Source organism: Rutidosis leptorrhynchoides, chromosome 4, assembly GCF_046630445.1.
Source record: "Rutidosis leptorrhynchoides isolate AG116_Rl617_1_P2 chromosome 4, CSIRO_AGI_Rlap_v1, whole genome shotgun sequence".
Lineage (NCBI taxonomy): Eukaryota > Viridiplantae > Streptophyta > Magnoliopsida > Asterales > Asteraceae > Rutidosis > Rutidosis leptorrhynchoides.
The window spans coordinates 97,934,339-97,954,789 of record NC_092336.1 but is presented as its reverse complement, the minus strand read 5'-3'; the positions used below and the strand labels follow the sequence as shown (position 1 = coordinate 97,954,789).

The window sequence follows — 20,451 nt, the reverse complement described above, 5'->3', positions numbered from 1 at the left end:
TTGAGACATTTTTTTTTGTTTTTTTGTTAATCTTGCCATAACACGAGCACGCAAGTGAACTGTCCTCCATGGTCTTACGCAAGGTTGGAGAATTCGGATCTCGGGGAGATCTCGTTTGGACTTTTTTTTGGGAGATCTAGGCATCACGGAATAATCTCGGGAGATCTCGGACGTTAACTTACGTTGACTTTATAGTTTCTTTTAATAAGAATACACATAAAAACATAAATATATGTATATTTATATACGTTTTTACGAGATTTTACAAAAGTATCCGAGAAATGAGCGAGAAAATCTTAAAAATTACGAAATTTACAGGAAAAATCTTACAAATTGGCAAGAAAATCCGAGAAATCTTGGCTTTGACTAAGTTTGACCCCGTTGACCGAGAAATCGCGAGAGATGAACATCTCGTCTCGATTGCCTTCTAAAAACGAGATCTCGGGGGAGATCTCTGGAGATTTACAACACTGGTCTTACCCATGAAAGTAGGAACAGACATAACTTCGGGGATCAACTTTTCAACAACCTTATTAGACTACTAGTATCGGCTAGTCTTTGGAGCGTGGTTGGGAGCTCTGTTGAAGGATGATGATATTAGCAAGTTTCATTGGAGTTTCCTTGCAAAGACCGTGGTTGTATATGTCAATGTATAGCATATTGAAGGACGAAGGTCTTGGCTTATTTGCTTGTACCATATGCTTTAAAAATTATACATTGTATTAATTAAAAGTAGTGAGTGCATTTAATAGTGAAGGAGTATGTCATGAATAATAGTGTAAAGTGATGATTTTAGTGATAGAAAAAAATTGTTAAGGTGACGTTGATGACGGCTGTTCTTAACCAAGGTGCAATCCTACATTTAAATTTAAATTTAAATCTATATCTATATCTGTATTAAAATTAAAATTAAAACTATAATAATCAAAATAAAAAGGTATGTCGTTTTGGCCCAAGCATAAACCTATTCTTAACCGAAACGCTTTCAGTCATGCTACGTGTTTTCATCACATCTCTGCACCAATTTCGATTTATTTCTCACTTAATTAATTTTTCAGTTCTTCTGTCTGAATCCAGTTTCATAGTTATTAAACGAGGTACCAATATAATATTCTATTTCATTAATTGAATTGTTGTTTTGAACATATCATTGATTGATTGTCATGACGTATTGGCGGGTGATATTATAATCCACTGCGTTAAAATTATCTTCCAATTTTTTTATATTTCAACAATCCCTAAATTAGGTTACAATTGCTATCCATTGCTGAATTAGGTTAAAATCACTCAATTATGGAGTAGTATCCAAATTGAAGTTTCAACGCATACATCCTAGGTTTTTATTGGTCAATTAAGCCTCAATTTCCAGTTATTGATTTAGGGTTTTAATTAAATATAAATATATGTAGGTATCATATCACTATATGAGGAACTAGGGTTTTAATACCAGCAGTTTGGCACTGATGCTGACATTATATTGCTGCATATAATTGGTTAAATTTTGGAAATATCGAGCCGTGTGATTGAATGGAAGAATCACGCAATCCGTTTCTGCAATCTAATATAATCGAGTCTGCTAATAGTTTTAGTGCGAGATTTAATCCCGGTAAACGTGGGCGCCAGAACTTTATCGGGCCTGGTTTTCTGGGGTTAAAGAAACGAGGTCATGCTCTTGGGAACCGTTCGTGGATTAAAATTGAGCAAAATGGGAACTCGAAAGTTGTAGAGTTAGATAAGGCTACTGTAATGAGACATTGTTCTTTGCCTGCGCGAGATCTTCGTCTATTGGATCCTCTTTTTATATATCCGTCTACTATATTAGGTCGTGAGAAAGCTATTGTGGTTAGTCTTGAACAGATTCGATGTATAATCACGGCTGATGAGGTGTTTCTTATGAATTCATTGGATGGATCTGTTGTTCAGTATAAATCTGAATTGTGTAAACGAATTCAGCAAGAGAAGTATCACTCAGGTAGATGTTCATCTGCAACTTATTTTTGATGGTTGTGTTTAAGTTGAAATTTTGATTATTCCCGTTAGTTTATATGGTAATTTGGAGTTATTTGGATGAACGAATTTGAACTGATTATTAAAATGTTGTTACAATTATCAGTTTTTAGTGTTTAGATAAACTAACATTACTTATCATACCTGAAAAATGTTAGTCAGTTCATTTATAAAGTTTTTATTTGTTCCTTATTTTCCATTTTTCGGGCTTATCTCTTGTGACTGAAGTATTAAGGGACCCACGTATGTTTTTTCATTTCGACTATATTTTTAATTAGACCGACAAAATGAAAAGGCTAAACAGAATAGTATGATAAATGGCATGAGGAATGTTGTGTAAGGTTTTTCACGTTGCTGTTCGTTTTCATTCAGATGACTTGCCATTCGAGTTTAGGGCATTGGAACTAGCGTTGGAGTTTACGTGTCTCACTCTTGATACTCAGGTACAGACATAATTAATAGCTATTGGGGTGATTGGATGTGCGATCATTTACATATATGATTGGATTGATTGGATGTGGCAAAATGGATGGTCAAGTGGTTTGGGTAACAGGTTGAAGCGGATTGGGGTGATACATTGAAAGAGTTAGACACATTGAACTTACTGGATTCAGACACATTGAAATTGTTATTATTACTAAAATACACTTTTTATATTGGTCTATATATCTTGCTTATAATTAAAGTGAAGTACATCATCTTATCATGTCTCTTTGTGTACGTTAAATATGCTTTTCTCTTTAAATAAATAGGTGAAAGAGTTAGAAATGGAAATTCATCCTGTGCTTGATGAACTAGCAAAATCAATAAGCACTCTCAATCTTGAACGTGTGCGTAGATTTAAAGGCCACCTTCTTGCATTGACTCAACGGGTCCAAAAGGTACTTGTAATGTGAATACATATATTCATCTCAATACATATCAAGCGCCAAAACTTATTTGCCCTTCAACAGTTAGTTTGTTAGTTTTTTTTATTTCTCCAATAACTTTCAGGTCTGCGATGAGATAGAACAGCTAATGAATGATGATGGTGATATGGCTGAGATGTATCTAACTGAGAAGAAACAAAGGAACTCATGTAATGATCTATATGATCAAGTACAAGGAAATAATCATGTTGGGCTTGTTGTGGGATTAGGATCAAAATCTGCACCCGTATCTCCTGTGGGGTCCTTAAGCGGTGCAAATAATTTGCAAAGGGCGTTTAGTAATGTTAGTGCACATAAACCTGGAAGCTTGTTGAGTTCATCTGCAACTGGTGAAACTGAAAACATTGATCAACTTGAGATGTTGTTGGAAGCATACTTTGTTGGAATTGACAATACTCTAAACAAGTTGCTTTCGGTAAGATACTACTACATTTTTTTTTTTTAAATAAGAAAAAAAAGATACTACTTCTTTAGTGTTCTATCTTTTTCATTTTGGTTACATTTTTATGTGGAAATACGTGCAGCTCAAGGAATATATAGATGACACTGAAGATCTGATCAACATTAAACTGGTAAATAACATGTTTCTTTCTATCAGAGTATCAGTAAATACTTTTATTCAGAGCTATAAGAAAATATAAAAGCATGCTCATTTAATAACTGCTTTCATAGTCTATACATCAAAGAGCTGATTTTTACAAGTAAATTACATTACATCCCACAAGAAAATTAAGTGTTAATTGACTATGTTATCCTTTATTGTGTTTCACTTGGAGTAGATTAGTGTTGCATCCTGTTGCTAATATAGCAACTGTTTTAGTATTTTTAATTGAATTTTCACACGATTGTAACCAGGGAAATGTTCAGAATAAGCTGATTAAGTTCGAGCTGCTGTTGACTGCGGCTACTTTTTTGGCTACCGTATTTGCTGTGGTGACAGCAGTTTTTGGAATGAACTTTGAAGATGATGTGTTCGACGAACCAAACAGATTTAATTGGGTAGTTTCTATCAGTGCAACATTATGTGCAGTCATGTATATCTGTTTCCTGATTTATTTCAAACATAAGAAAGTGTTCCCTCTGTAGGTTTTATGTTAAATAAAAGGTGAATATACGTACTTTCACATGATTGTAATCAGTGAACCAAATAGATTTGTTTGACTTTTGACCCTGTGGTCAACTTGGTCTGATTCTGATTGGCTATGATGAAGAGGCCATGTTCACTTTTGTAATCAATAAGTTAACAAGATTTTTACTTGGTAATTTATATGATGATGGATGGAAGTGATTTAAAAGACTTCCAATCATCATTTTTATGTTGTTTCCATTTGAAGATGATTGAAGGGTGGATTCAACATTTGGTTGGGTTAGTAAAGGTGTGGGCTTTAAGGTTGGGGTTAGAGGAATAAGGGGTTGTTTGGATTGGGGTTTAGTGACAGAAAAGATCAAAGGTTTGTAAGTAAGAAGGAATAAAGAGAAGGTGGATAAAGGGTTTCTGCTATGGATGAAAAGTACCGGAGTAAAGGGAACAATCTTGTTTTCCACAAACTTATTGTGCTGCAAATACCAGATTAAGAAATTTATAACCACAAAAAATGTGAAACATAGTAGTAATAAATAAATAAATAAATACAATATAATGAACTGGAAATAACAAATGCTGGAATAGCTCAGTTGGTTAGAGCGTGTGGCTGTTAACCACAAGGTCGGAGGTTCAAGCCCTCCTTCTAGCGGTCAATATTTTTTTCTTTCCTTCTCATTTCATTCATGATTATAATATGACATGTGACTCTTAATATGTCATTATATAAACCCTTAACAAGTAATAGTCTTGTTATCAATATCACATTTCTTTCATTCTCATCAATTATCAATATCAATTTGCATATACTAAAATTATTTAAGGAAATGAGCCAAATTATCTAGAAATTCGATTCAACTTGAGTACAAACGAGTTCGAGCTTGCACATATTTTGAATAGAGTTTAATAAATTTGTTTGAACTTAACAAGTCCGGGAGTCTAAGTTTACATTTCATTTATACACATTAATTATATGTTAATAATCAATAATATTATATATTATATATAAACACGAAGCGACCTCAACTCGAGCTCGAACTTGTATATTGTCAATCAAGTCAGAGCTAAAACTCTACCACCCAAATCATTCAAATACCCCTTTGATTGAGAATCATGGCAAGTTAAATGCATGGCGGTACAAAAATGGTAACATTCAAAATTACAGTCATCACAAAAGACGAGCAAAGCAAGTATCGTTGTACTTTCATTGAGAATATGGTTTAAGCTGCCAAATGGTCATATACTTTTTTTTTCTTTTCAATATAGGTTATATATTCAAAAAAATACTATTGTAGGCTATGTACTTTGAAAAAATGTGCTAATGTAAACAAAAGGTGACCGGTTACCTGTTAAACCGGTCATCTTCATCTTCATCATCAACAGCAAAATCCGGCAAAATCCATGGCGGTTTATGGTGGTGCAAATTGAAAACCCCTCAAAACTTGACCAAAACTCATCAAAATTTGCAGTTAGCTGTGGTAGATCATTCTAAACATAAGCTTATTGATGGATTTCACAAACACAACCAAATATGAGAAATGGGTCGATTTTAGTAACAATTTTATGAAGAAAAAAAATGCTCATAACTCGATTTTGTTGATGTTTTGGATCCAGAATCTTCACAAAATTTGTTTATCGCTGCTCAAGGATAGTGTTTCAAAAAATACAATAATATTTTTTTTGGGTATGTGACCTACATTGAGACAAAAAAAAAGTATATGTCCATTTGGTAGCCTAAACCCTTGAGCATAATACTTGCATATGAAGTATATGTAGGAAAAAAGGTGCATGACATTAATTATTATTAATTAATTATTAATTATTAATTAACCTTATATACTAAAAGACACGAGAAATGTTGTAGTTTTAATTATAACCTTACATACTAAAAGACACGAGAAATGTTGTAGTTTTAATTATATTTGATTGTAGTTTTAAATTTACGTTCACATTACAAACAGTCCCTCAACTTTACCTCTATTTCCACAACGGTCCCTTAAATTTACACTTTTAAGGGATAAAATTGTAAATATATAATTTAATTAAAATATATAATTGTAAATATATAATATAAGAAATGTTGTAGTTTTAATTATATTTGATTGTAGTTTTGAATTTGCGTTCACATTACAAACGGTCCCTCAACTTTGCCTCTATTTCCACAACGGTCCCTTAAATTTACATTTTTAAGGGATAAAATTGTAAATATATAATTTAATTAAAATATAAGAAACTTATTCCACCCGAATTTATAACGGGCCCTATCTTCTCGCTGGGTGCGAGTTAAATTTTTCAGAGACCACCGTTCAACTCGGAAAAATCTTACGAACCCAACGGGACTAACTACACGCGAAACGGACTCTTCTCAAAAAAACGCTAAACACAACGACAACCTGTATCTTCCCGCTCGGCACGTGTTAAATTTTTTCGAGGGCAGCGCCAGACTCGGAATAATTTTATGAACAAAACGATACTAACTACGTTCGAAACGGACAATTTTAAAAATAACGCTAAACACAACGACAGGCCGTATCTTCCTGCTCGCCACAAATTAAATTTTATCGCCCGCACCATTAGGCTCGAAATAATTTTATCAACAAAACGAAACTAACTACGTTCGAACCAGACAGATTTTAAAAAACACTAAAGACGACGACACCAACAACGGCGCATAACAGATGACTCGTTTTCCCTTCTGTAAATAAAACTGCGTTAAATATGAATACGCCAGCCGAAAGCTCCCGCCGCATCGCGCGGGCCGGTCCGGACTAGTTAAATACCAAATAATATAGTGAATACAAACACCAAATCTTAAACTTATTCCTATGGTATATATATCCAATGATGAAATCAGACCAAGTATTATATACTTTGTGCCTTTGCAACTTTAGGTTTGTTTGTTTGTTTGTTTTCCGTACAATGTTGATTTTAGTGACACATCAGCTTGCAGTGATAATTGTTGATACGTAGATCATCGCAAAATAATACGGAGTATTGTATTGTGAATTTGCTTTCGCAACCAAAAATTATATGTTTTCATTTTTTATAGGGTGTTTTTTCCAGAACAACTTCTAAAATTATACTTCCTTCTGGTCAAGACGGCTCACTTTTAAAACTTGCTAATGGTATTAACGAGGATAAAAAAAACCCGCGCTTTGCTGCGGGATGTTGGGTTGATTAACGGTCTATTAATTGAACGTTCAAAAAAAAAAAAAAAAAAAAAAGATAAACGGTTAGTTACCTAAATGTTTAAAAAATAAAAGAATGAAAAATGAAGGGTAAAAAAGTAAGGTAAAAAAGGTAATGAAAATACGGTTTTGGTCGGTTAACGAAACATTAAAAAAAACGGTTAACGGGTCGGTTAACTAAACGTTTAAAAAGTAAATGAATGAAAAGGAAAGGCAAAAAAATCGGGTGAAAAAGGTTGGAAAAAAACAAACAATGAAAAATAGAAAAATGTCGAATTTTCAAAGTACCTTCAAATTTGCGGTTAATTACATCCTTGCCACTATGAATAGTGACAAGGTTCATGCCTTTTAGTAATATTTAATTAATGATTCATTTATCATTCCTCTTACACGCTCTGTGAATTGAACAAAACAATGTTCATATATGATATCCGCTCCTGCCCCCGTATTTGTATAAATGTCACCTACACTATAATTTACTATTTGTGCTTCTATAACCACTGGATCATCCGACAGATTGGTGTTAAATGTAGAAGAGAATGCTATTAATTGTTTAATTGTTGTTTCTATTCTTCTAATACTTCTGCCTTTTTGTGTTGCCCCGTTCCCCATATGTGAATCATATTCATTTCAACAAGGATCATCTCTTTTCCATTTTCTTCTAATTAACACGTTTCTGGTGTTCTTGGAAACGGATGACGCCATATGTTGATACGTATTTCCGTCTAGCGACATATAGGTATCAGTACTAGACTAGAACTCCAAGCGTGATGAGATGATTTGTCGATTGATGTTTACCCTCGGGACAGATCCCTGAACACCCGGCTCACAGTCTGAAACCGTGGTGTGGCTTTATCAAACTTTCGGAACCAAAATGGAGGATGGTCCGTTTAGCGCTCTGCGGCTAAGACTTCAAGTTCTAGAGTGAGAAAGTACTGTGAGAAAAGTGTGTTCTCTACCATAAGTGCAAGTGTCCAAAAAGTGATGTTCCGAGTGACCTATTTATATGCGTGAATCCTCTGTGATATCCGGAGACACGTGTCACGCTATTATTGATTGACTTATGCAAAAAGTGCGTAAACGAGTTTGTGCTTTACACTGACGTGACATGCGTGCAGCTCAAGTGTTCTCTTTAGGGATGCCTTCAGGTCTTACCCAAATTGTTGACCGGCCCGTCTTGTACGTAATTTATTACTGTGTATGTTCTTTTTGACGCAAAACGCAGAACATCTTTTCTCTAAGAATGTCCTTACCACTATTTTTCAAGCATTCTAAATGTCTTTTTCGTCTTTATACATTCTTTTTAAGCGTGCAAACCATATGACACACTTAATAATGTAATGCAAACTTTAATCCACGGAACAATACTTGTAACCGGAAACAAACGTGCACACGAGATAAGCAAAAGCTATCGGCTATTGAACTGTTTTTATTAACTCAATCGTAAGATAAAAGGAACTGCCTATTCAATCTATCTATCGTAAACAATATATAGGAAAAATAAATTAAAGTAACAGATAAACATTAAATAATTTATCTGAGACTTCAACTTTATCTAAAACTGCTTGCTTGCTACCTACGGTCAATTGACCAGCTATTCTTCCAACTTAAATGTGGCTCATTATGATTAATAATGGCGAACCTGATGGCTAAATCGCATGCTAAACTGAATAGAACAGAGTAACGATACTGGAATTATGATTGCACAGAACTCACGATAATCACAAAGCACCCGGCTTCTTTTACTTAACGGAATAAAAATTCGATAACTAGAAAACTGAAAAAAAAAAAAAAAAAAAAAAAAACAATTACGTATTCTAATACTGCCAGCTGCTAGCGTATTCTCCAAGTCAACATGTAACCTGGATCAGTTTGCTGGACCGAAAGCCCATCTAGGCATCAACCCGTCACAAAATTCCAGCCCACTTGTAAACTGCAGTCCATTAACAGCTTGCAGCCCCGTTTGTTTCTTAGACCTGCGCCTGTAAACCCTTCCATACCTTCGTTCACGTACGTACACCTGGCATCATAACGTCTTCAATGTTTTCGTTCTCCAGCTGACGCCATTAGAACTCCAACAGCCACAATAAACATCGACAACATGCTTACAAGTAACACATACGTTCTCTTGGACGATTTACGATATTCACCAAAAAATATCACTCCCCAAAAGGTACTCACAAGTGGAAGAGCCTGAAATTAGTTCACAAACAAGTTATATGTCTAATTATATAACCCGCTACTTGACCCGCCCAATTTGCCACCTCTTGTAATCATAAAAGACTTGTAACTAACCTCAACTGCATCGGCAGCAGCAAAACCAGCAGCTTGGCCTCCCATTAACTGGAGACCGTTTCCAAGACCGCACAAAAAACCGGCAAGAAACGCCCAACCTCGACCATCCCAGTCGTTCAAATACGATTTGATTGATGATGGTGGCAAGTTGAACGCAGGGCGGTAAAGAAATGTAATATTCAAAATTACACCAATCACAAAACTGGAGGAAGAAAAGTAGAAAAACGATGTGTAGACACTCAAGTGAGGAACCCCATCGTTTAATGTATGCCATTGATCGTTCGTTGCAAGATTAAATGCCGGAGAGAATAGAGAGATACAAACTCCAGCAAATATACATACGATTAAACCAATAAAAGTGCTTCTCCCAAACACCTGAAATGCAAATCAAAATGTATAATGTTTAGGAAATGAAGGCACACGTTAGCAGAACCCTAAAGATAATTAAATGCATGATGCATTGAGTGAGCGACCTTAATTGATCTTCGGTTTTCGAGCGCAATAAGAAAATTAGCAGTCCCTGCTTTAGCTTTCTCCTCCAATATGAGAGATCCATTTTCCAAATCCTCTCCTGAGATTATAAAAAAAAGTTAGATGAAAATAATCAAAAGTTCGAAGCCAAAACTAAAGGTGATTAGTAGTTATATATGTTCAAGTTTTCTTACTTGAATTCGAGTTCGTTCCATTACTGGTTGGTCTGTCATGAAACATATGAAATCATGTCATGATTTGAATCCAACATATAAAAAGAAATGAATGTGTATTGAAAGAAAGAAAGAAAGACGATTTTACCCATTTTCGCCCATGTTAGAATCTCCTAATTTATCAAGTTTTACTTTATTATCTTTGGCATTCGACGCATGCACCAATGAACCAAGACAAACAGCAATCAAGAAACACGCAACGCCTGGGAAAAGTACTTCGGCTCTGTTTATCTTGTCATCTAGAAAGTAATTCAACGTTGTACCTATCAACGCATCAAAAACATGCTCGTTTTCAAACAACTAACACTTGAAACTGTCACAATTGTATCAATCAATATATTAACATTAACATAATATATAACGATGATGGTGATGATGATGATGATACCTATGACGACAGTAATACTGCAGGCAATCACCTCAGTTACCGATAAACCAACAAACGCCCAAGCATATTGTGTCGACAAATTTCCAAGACTTAAAAATACACCACCCGCCATAGCGAACAATATACTTGGCCAATTACTCTGAAACTAAACATACCATACCATAAATTTACAGCTAAACAATATATATACGATTCACTAAGCTATTTCAATAACTTTGGTACATGATGATATATACCTGAGAAAGCTGTACTAAAAAGTTGGGTTTAGCATCATTAGTAGGTCCTAATTGCCCAAACGTAAATGCGATTATCACAGCAGCCAGAAGATTAGTGATTGTGTAATCAAGATAACTGTGTTGAGGTAACCTGCCACGTCTTTCTAACTGCGTTAAAATTGCGGGCCACGTTCCAAGAAAAAACAGTGCAAATAGCATACATGCTATAGCTCCACTTTTACTTTCCACTATATACATCTTTAAACCGAAATCCTTTTGTTGTAAAAGTGATCAGCAACTGAAATTAGTTAAAACAAGTTATGATCTGTGAAGGTGAGCTTATCTTTTGGTCAAATACATGACTAAAGATTGAACCCTTTTTATTAAAAAAACACTAATTTCCCATTAAAGTTGAGTACATAAATAGCAACAGAAACTTCAACTTTTATGATAATTTTTGGAAGTGATGAGTTATCTTCAGATCACTCATCAAAATTGGAATTAATTTGCAAAAAGTTAGCATCTTTATGAACCTTAAATGAATGTAAACTGAATATTGCATATTCTATGGTAGATTTGACCTTTTCAACAAACAAATCCAACAGAAACTTTGAACAAAATGAGTGAGATTCAAATGTAAAAACTCTATTTTCCAAACAATTGAGAAACTTAATCACACATTAGAAAAATGATGGTTTGATAATTAACATGAATAAATCAAACAGTAAAATCAAACTAGTAAAATACTGAAGACAGTCATCACCTAAAGATATAATATACCATAATAATAAATTATCATGTGAATGAAATAAAGATTAAAGATTTAAATACCAAATTTATTATTAATAAATTAAAATCAAACCCATCATAGCAGTGGAATTCAAAATCCTTAAGCTTAATTCCATAAAACAGATTACTGAATTTATAGATACCAAACAATCACAAATTCCACACATGCACACAAAAAAAAGTTTAAAATTAAAAAATAAACAAAGAAAGAAAGATGACATAATAGTATCAACCAATCATGGGCCAACAATTTGATTGAATTCTGTAAACAAACAATCAGCATACAAATAAATCAGCCCAGGAAGCCATAAAACTTATCATATCATGTATAGTGGTCACATTCATCATTATATATATATTTTTTTTTTTTTTTTTTTTTGGCAAAGATCAAAATATATTAATTTTCAAGAAACATACAAGGCCTGGACATTACCCAAAGCCAAACAACACAACACCAAAAAACCGAAAACAAGAGAAATACATCCAAAAGCAAAACCAGACATACAACATAAACAGCAACAACCCTAATTCAACACCAATTTATTATCAATCCACCTCATGTTCCACAAACTCGCAGCCTTCATCACAGCAGAAGATTTCTTCACTTTGATACTCATCAATTTGCACTGCACAAAATTCACAATAACAGAACATATGACATCTTCTTTTCTTTCTTCATTTCTAAACATCCTAAAGTTTCTTTCCTGCCATATAAAGTAAACACAAGCTGCTACCACCCATCTGTTTATAATACTCCAAATATGATTCGAAACAGGGAATTTAGCCAACTCATTCATAATCTCAGGCAGGGAATTAGGAATACCTTTAAAAATAATTCTTTCTTTAATCTTTCTCCAAACCTTACTACTATATTCACAAGAGAAAAACAAATGACAAACAGAATCCTTCACCAGTCCACATAGAGCACATTTAAAATTCTGACCTGAGATCCAATTCTCCAACCTATCATGAGTGGTTAGCCTGTTGAGCTTGGCTAACCATATGATAAATGCCTGCTTTGGATCCAAATAATTGAACCAAATAACATGAGCCCAATTCACTTTAACATTATCAGCTTTTAGATCAATCCAGACCTGATGGGAAGAAAAATTAACATACTTGCCAGAATTTGTAATCCATTGAAAACAATCCACATTCATCATTATAAATATTGTCTCCGAATAAACTATAAAATAAAATAATTGAATGATGATATATATATATATATATATATATATATATATATATATATATATATATATATATATATATATATATATATATATATATATATATACCTGTACAAATGGCTACAAGATTCTTTGAAGATGAACAACAACAAGTGACGTTAATTTTCAAAATTGAACAAGAATTAAAGGGTTCTTGTTGCAGTTACGTACAAATGATAAAAGTCCAAGATTACAATATAAGATCACAAAATTATAATGGAGAAAAGCTAAATTCTCATTGATCAACATACGGATGATGTATGTATATATATATATATATATATAGTAGTACTGGAGTTATAAACCTAATACAATACGAATAGGAGTAACCGCTACGCTCGACGTAAGCTCCAAGGCAGATTAGTTAAATAAGCCTATTAATTATTAATCTATCTTATATACTAAACCTCCCCCGATTTTTTGTCGTTTCAGTTTTAACTCTATCCTATATACTAAACCTCCCCCGGTTTTTTGTCGTTTCAGTTTTAACGCATTGTCGTTTTGAGTTTGCGTTCACACTACAAATGGTCCTCCAACTTTCGCACAAATTACACAACAACCCCTCAGCTTTACACTTTTTCAGGGGTAAAAAACGTAAATTTATAATTTAATTAAAATAAAAAAACCTTACTCCACCCGAATTTATAACGGACCCTATCTTCTCGCTCGGTGCGAGTTAAATTTTTCCGAGGCCACCGTTCAACTCGAAAAAATCTCGCGAACCCAACGGGACTAACTATATGCAAAACGGACATCGTTAAAAAAACACTAAATAACGGGCCCTATATTCACGCTCGGTGCGAGTTAAATTTTTCCGAGACCACCGTTCAACTCGAAATAATTTTACGAACACAACGCGACTAACTATACGCGAAACGGACATCGTTAAAAAAAAATAAATATTTCGGGCTATATTACATACATATATATACATATACAACACGACTAACTATACGCGAAACGGACATCGTATATCCAAATTGGATCGCGCGTCGAATACAACCGCAGCAACGCGCAGTCGGATTTTTTCTAGTTTTACATACAAGTTGCCATATTTACATTCTAATGGGCTTATTACGGGCCTAATGAGCCTTATTATGGACTAATATTACAAAGAAATAAAACGAAGATCACGTGACTCGTACGTGTTTGGCGGCTAAACTGAATTTGAACTCCAGCTACCAGAATTAACGGATTAGAGGTGGAAGAGGAGCAGTGATTCTGTTAGTTACTTAGTTGTAGTAGTTACAAATTGAGTCAGCAGTTTAAAAATATATGTAATGGCGATCAGTTATAGATAGTCAATTCTGTGTAATTCGTTTACTTCCCCAAATTCTGTAAAAACCCTAAATTGTTAAATCAACTTTGCAATTCAATTCCATTTACTGTTCTATAATCACTTTATCTGTTGATTTGTGGATTCATTTTCGAATCACTTGGATTCCTAATTGAATCATATCAACCTCCTGTTGTAAATTTAGTGTAATTTTGGGTTTTAATCTACACTTGTAAATGGGTTTGGAGGTACGGAGTGTACACCCATTAAGTGATAGATTACCCGAACCCAAAAGTGGTTTTCCATTATTTACTATCATGACTTGGTCTACCTAAAATTTGACTAAGTGTTTTCAGTACTAAGTTTTCTTAGTAAGCTGAAATTTGGCTAAGTGTTTTGTGCTGGTTGTTCTGCATTGCTGGTCCTTGTACTGGTTGTTCTGCATTGCTGGTCCTTGTGCTGGTTGTTCTGCATTGCTGGTCCCTGTGCTGGTTGTTCTGCGCAGCTGGTCCCCGTGCTGGTTGTTTTACGCAGCTGGTCCCTGTGCTGGTTGTTCTGCGCAGCTGGTCCCTGTGCTGGTTGTTCTGCGCAGCTGGTCCCTGTGCTGGTTGTTCTGCGCAGCTGGTCCTGTTTGCTGGTTCCTCTGCGCTGCTGGTCCTGTATGCTGACTTTTGCGCTGCTGGTCCTGTTTGCTGATTTTTGCGCTGCTGGTCCTTTTGCAGTGCTGGTTCTTAAGAGACAGCAGTAAGAAAACACTTAACACAATTTTGAGTGATTACGGAAGAATTATTCTTGCACCCACTTTTGCTTTAGTGGTTGAAGGAATAATACTTGTTTATTATAAAGTGATCACTAATGCTTTGATAGTTGTAAAATATAATATTTGTTTATTATAAAAGTAACAACTTTTACTTTAATGATGGAAGTGATAATATTTGTTTATAGAAATATTCTTCCTGTAACCACTTTTGAATATTATAGAAGATACTTTTATTAATCAATCGGCCAATTGATTTTAATAAAAAACTCTTTCATGATTAAGGGTGTATATAAATATATTAACCAATATGCATGAGAAAGAGACACAAGTTACGAACACCAAAATATTCTTCTGCAAAAGGAATTCTTGTTTCTGCCAAAACAAGAATTTAATCTCTGTCTTATCCCAAAGTGATATTCGTGTAACCCAGGCTATAAGGGTCGAATAATTACTTTCGGAAAGTGATACCACGATTCAGTGATTTATCCGGCTATCGATTATTTTACCCTACACGAAAGAATTTAATAAAACCTCCAACAATCGAAAGTAATTATTTGTTATAATCGATGGCGGCTACGATGAAACACATGATGGCGAATTTCTCCAAACTTGATAAGTTTGAGGGAATTGATTTTAGGAGATGGCAAAAGAAGATGCACTTCTTTCTGAGCAGCATGAGTGTGGTGTACGTACTCAGCACACCAATTCCTGAAGATCATGGTGATGATGCCACTATTGAACAAATTCGAAAAAGGTGCAAGTGGGAGAACGATGACTACATCGCTAGAGGTTTAATCCTCAATGGTATGGCTGATTCCCTTTTTGATATTTACCTAAATGTTGAATCTTCTAAAGAACTATGGGACTGTTTAGAAACCAAGTATATGTCTGAGGATGCTTCTAGTAAAAAGTTCCTTGTGAGTAATTTTAATAATTACAAGATGGTCGATTCTAGACCGGTCTTGGAACAATACAATGAGCTCATTCGTATACTTGGTCAATTCACACAACATAAGATGAACATGGATGAGTCTATTCAAGTCTCAAGCATAATTGATAAACTACCTCCATCTTGAAAAGAATTTAAACATTCTTTGAAACATAAGAAGGAGGAGTTAACTCTTGTTGAGTTGGGTAGTCATCTGCGTATTGAGGAATCCCTCAGGTTGCAGGATAATGACAAGCCAAAGAGCAACGAAGTTGCTGGTACGTCTGTTGTCAATATGGTGGAACATAAAAAGTTCACTAGTAATAATGACAAAAAGGGCAAACGTAAACATCAAGGTTATAACAAGGCTAATCCGAACAAGAAGTCTAAATTGACTTGTTGGAAGTGTGGTAAAACTGGACACATGAAAAAGGATTGCAAGTTTATTTTTGGTAATAATAATGCCAAAGGATCTAGCACAAGCGGTTCGAAAAATGGTTTAAACAACCACAACTCGAAAGGTCAGAATATATTTAATAATTCAAATGAGAATTATTATGTTTCATATATATCTGAGGCTTATTTTGTGCAGGATGATGATGTCGCGTGGTGGGTTGACTCGGCAGCCACCACCCATGTATGCAAGGATAGATTTTGGTTCAAGACTTACGAGTCCGTGACTGATGGATCAATTCTTCATATGGGAAATGAGTCAACAGCCTCTGTTCATGGACGTGGAAGTGTGGATTTGTGTTTTAGTTCTGGAAAAACTATTTGTTTGTTTGATGTTTTGCATGTACCACAAATAAGAAAAAATTTGGTTTCCAGTAGTGTGTTAAATTGTTGTGGTTATAAACAAGTGATTGAATCTGATAAGTTTATTTTGTCAAAACATGGTATGTTTGTTGGTTTTGGTTATTTATGCAATAGAATGTTTAGACTTAACATTAATCACTTGAATGTTAATTTTGCTTTTATATCTACTTCTAGCATAAATAATTCTACACTTTGGCATGCTAGACTAGGACATATACACTTTAAAAGAATGCAAGATATGTCTAAAGATGGATTAATACCGGTTTTTGACATGAACAATGAAAAGTGTAAAACGTGTATGTTAACAAAGATCACTAAGAAACCATTTCAAAATGTACATCGTGATACTGAAATTTTGGAATTAGTACATAGTGATTTATGTGATTTGCATGCTACTCCTACTTTAGGGAACAAGAAATATTTTGTGACTTTTATTGATGATGCTTCTAGATTTTGCTATGTTTATTTGTTACATACTAAGGATGAAGCATTAGATAAATTTAAAATATTTAAAACTGAAGTAGAATTACAACAAAAGGCTTTGATTAAAAGACTTAGAACAGATAGGGGAGGTGAATACATTGACCAATCGTATTTCCAATCCGTTGGTATTATCCATGAGACCACAGCTCCTTATACTCCACAACAAAATGGTATATCTGAAAGGAAGAATAGGGTCCTTAAGGAAATGGTTAATTCCATGTTATCCTATTCGGGTTTAAGTGAAGGATTTTGGGGGGAAGCTATGTTAACAGCTTGTTATTTGCTTAATAGAGTTCCTAACAAAAGAAATAAGATTACACCTTATGAACTTTGGAATAAAAGGAAACCTAACTTGAATTATCTTCGAGTATGGGGCTGTAGGGCGGTTGTAAGACTACCTGATCCCAAGAAGAAAAGTTTAGGTGAAAGAGGTATAGATTGCATATTTGTTGGATATGTTGAACATTCCAAGGCATATAGGTTCTATGTAATAGAGCCTAATGAGTTTGTCTCAATCAATTCTGTGATTGATTCAAGGGATGCAATCTTTGATGAAAATTGATTTTCATCTATACCTAGACCAAAGGATATGATTCCAAGTAACAATGGAATCAATAAGTATTGTAATGATGAAGTCTCTGAAAAGGCTGTTGATCAGTCACTTGAGCTTCGAAAAAGCAAAAGAAAAAGGAAACCTAAATCATTTGGACCAGATTTTCAACTATACTTAGTTGAAGGTTCTAGGGATGATGTTTCTACCCAATATTCGTATTGTTTCAATGTTGATGATGATCCTAAAACATATGATGAAGCAATGAGGTCTCAGGATGTTGCATTCTGGAAAGAGGCAATTAATGATGAGATAGATTCTATCATGGGCAATAACACTTGGGTGTTAGCTGATCTACCTCCTGGTTGCAAACCATTGGGTTGCAAATGGATTTTCAAAAAGAAGATGAAGGTGGATGGAACTATTGAAAAGTTCAAGGCAAGGTTAGTCATTCAAGGCTTTAGACAAAAGTCTGGCATTGACTATTTTGATACTTATGCTCCCGTGGCACGTATCACTACCATTAGACTGCTGATTGCTTTGGCTACGATTCACAATCTAGTTATTCACCAGATGGATGTGAAGACAGCATTCTTGAATGGTGAATTGGATGAGGAGGTTTATATGAACCAACCTCAGGGCTTTGTCATGCCAGGAAATGAAGGCAAGGTGTGCAAACTTGTGAAATCCTTATATGGTTTGAAACAAGCACCTAAGCAATGGCATCAAAAGTTTGATGAAGTAATTTTATCTAGTGGTTTTAAATTAAACCAAGCAGATAAATGTGTATATAGTAAATTTGATGATTCTGGTAAAGGAGTTATAATTTGTCTATATGTTGATGACATGTTAATCTTTGGGACTGACCAAAGTCAGGTTGATTTAACAAAAGAATTTTTGTCATCAAAATTCTCCATGAAAGATATGGGGGAGGCTGACGTTATCCTTGGCATTAGGATCAAACGTGAAAGCAAAGGAATTTCGATTTGTCAATCTCATTATATTGAGAAGGTGTTGAAAAAGTTCAATTGCTTTGAATGTAATCCTGTGAGTACCCCTGTTGATCTAAGTGAGAAGCTTATGCCTAATCAAGGTGAAGCTGTATCACAACTTGAGTATTCTCAGGTGATTGGCTGTTTGATGTACGCCATGACTTGTACAAGGCCGGATATTGCTTTTGCTGTGGGAAAACTGAGTAGATATACTAGTAATCCTAGTACTCATCATTGGCAAGCAATTAGGCGGGTACTGAAGTACTTGAAGAAAACTATGGACTATAGTTTATCTTATAATGGGTTTCCTTCGGTAATAGAAGGATATTCTGATGCGAGTTGGATAACCAATATTGAAGATCATTCTTCAAGGAGTGGTTGGGTGTTCTTGCTTGGGGGAGGTGCTATTTCATGGGCTTCTAAGAAGCAGACATGTATTACCAACTCAACGATGGAATCTGAGTTTGTTGCTTTAGCTGCTGCTGGTAAAGAAGCAGAATGGCTTAGAAACTTGATCCATGAGATACCATTATGGCCTAAACCTATAGCACCCATGTCTATCCATTGTGATAGTGCTGCGACATTGGCAAAGGCTTATAGCCAGATGTACAATGGAAAGTCTAGACACTTAGGTGTCAGACATAGCATGATTCGTGAACTCATCATGAATGGGGTGATTTCTATAGTGTTCGTGAGGTCACAACAGAATTTAGCTGATCACTTGACGAAGGGATTGGCAAGAGACTTGGTGAACAAGTCTGCTGTGGGGATGGGTTTAAAGTCCACATAAATTTCTAATTATAAGATACCCAATTCCCTTCTGATGAAAATTAGAAGTTGAATTCAATGTGGAAAGCTTATACTTAGAAATTTGGAGTACAAAATTCTGTATCATCCCAAGGTAAGGTATGTACTCGGACCTGTTGAAGGTGAGGATGAAGTTTAGCTTCTTAGTGGTTTATTTGAAAAAGTGCAATAGCAGGTGCATGACTGAAATGAACTACCTATGTGAATGTGAAGTTTTGCCGCTTCAACAAAGCTTGGACTTTTGCTTTAGATACATTCATGAATGGATATGGACACATGGCTTGTAAAGTGTCAGGATAGCTTTAGAGTATTTGAAAACTTATGTGTATGTTATTTTCAGTTATTCAAATGGGTTGAAGGGTTCAATTCTTAGAACACCCCGATTCTCGAATATTTGGAATGTGTAATGTACTAAGGTGAAAATTCAATCTTCAAGATATTTTCATTTATGCATGAGTTTTGTTTTAATTTGTTTAATTCTCATGAAACGAATTGCACTAAATTGGGGAGGATTGTTGTAAATTTAGTGTAATTTTGGGTTTTAATCTACACTTGTAAATGGGTTTGGAGGTACGGAGTGTACACCCATTAAGTGATAGATTACCCGAACCCAAAAGTGGTTTTCCATTATTTACTATCATGACTTGGTCTACCTAAAATTTGACTAAGTGTTTTCAGTACTAAGTTTTCTTAGTAAGCTGAAATTTGGCTAAGTGTTTTGTGCTGGTTGTTCTGCATTGCTGGTCCTTGTACTGGTTGTTCTGCATTGCTGGTCCTTGTGCTGGTTGTTCTGCATTGCTGGTCCCTGTGCTGGTTGTTCTGCGCAGCTGGTCCCCGTGCTGGTTGTTTTACGCAGCTGGTCCCTGTGCTAGTTGTTCTGCGCAGCTGGTCCCTGTGCTGGTTGTTCTGCGCAGCTGGTCCCTGTGCTGGTTGTTCTGCGCAGCTGGTCCTGTTTGCTGGTTCCTCTGCGCTGCTGGTCCTGTATGCTGACTTTTGCGCTGCTGGTCCTGTTTG

At 35.0% G+C, this 20,451-nt stretch overlaps 3 protein-coding genes and 1 non-coding gene across 5 annotated transcripts; 2 read left to right on the top strand and 2 right to left on the bottom strand.

Annotated features, from left to right (window-relative positions):
• Positions 1-964: 964 nt before the first annotated feature.
• On the top strand, positions 965-4,212 carry LOC139839968 (magnesium transporter MRS2-5). 2 transcript variants are annotated; one of them, XM_071830181.1, is made up of 7 exons: positions 965-1,097; positions 1,410-1,972; positions 2,380-2,450; positions 2,760-2,888; positions 3,001-3,351; positions 3,461-3,508; positions 3,792-4,212. In XM_071830181.1, exons 2-7 carry the CDS (start codon positions 1,528-1,530, stop codon positions 4,020-4,022), a joined length of 1,275 nt encoding a protein of 424 aa, XP_071686282.1. In that variant the 5' UTR covers positions 965-1,097; positions 1,410-1,527; the 3' UTR covers positions 4,023-4,212. The 2 variants fall into 2 exon arrangements, with proteins under 2 accessions (XP_071686282.1, XP_071686283.1); XM_071830182.1 differs by lacking the exon at positions 965-1,097 and having other exon boundaries at positions 1,334-1,972.
• Positions 4,213-4,595: 383 nt separating this feature from the next.
• Positions 4,596-4,669, top strand: TRNAN-GUU (transfer RNA asparagine (anticodon GUU)). The gene has a single exon. It is a non-coding gene; the product is annotated as a tRNA-Asn (tRNA).
• A 4,573-nt stretch (positions 4,670-9,242) lies between these two features.
• Positions 9,243-11,065, bottom strand: LOC139839965 (ureide permease 1-like). Its single transcript, XM_071830180.1, has 7 exons — positions 10,829-11,065; positions 10,593-10,731; positions 10,293-10,467; positions 10,166-10,197; positions 9,974-10,071; positions 9,501-9,875; positions 9,243-9,398 (listed from the first exon to the last, which is right to left on the bottom strand). The coding sequence occupies exons 1-7, from the start codon at positions 11,063-11,065 to the stop codon at positions 9,243-9,245; spliced, it is 1,212 nt and encodes a 403-aa protein (XP_071686281.1).
• Positions 11,066-12,120: 1,055 nt separating this feature from the next.
• Positions 12,121-12,756, bottom strand: LOC139840843 (uncharacterized). Its single transcript, XM_071831086.1, has one exon. It carries the CDS (start codon positions 12,754-12,756, stop codon positions 12,121-12,123), a length of 636 nt encoding a protein of 211 aa, XP_071687187.1.
• Positions 12,757-20,451: the final 7,695 nt, after the last annotated feature.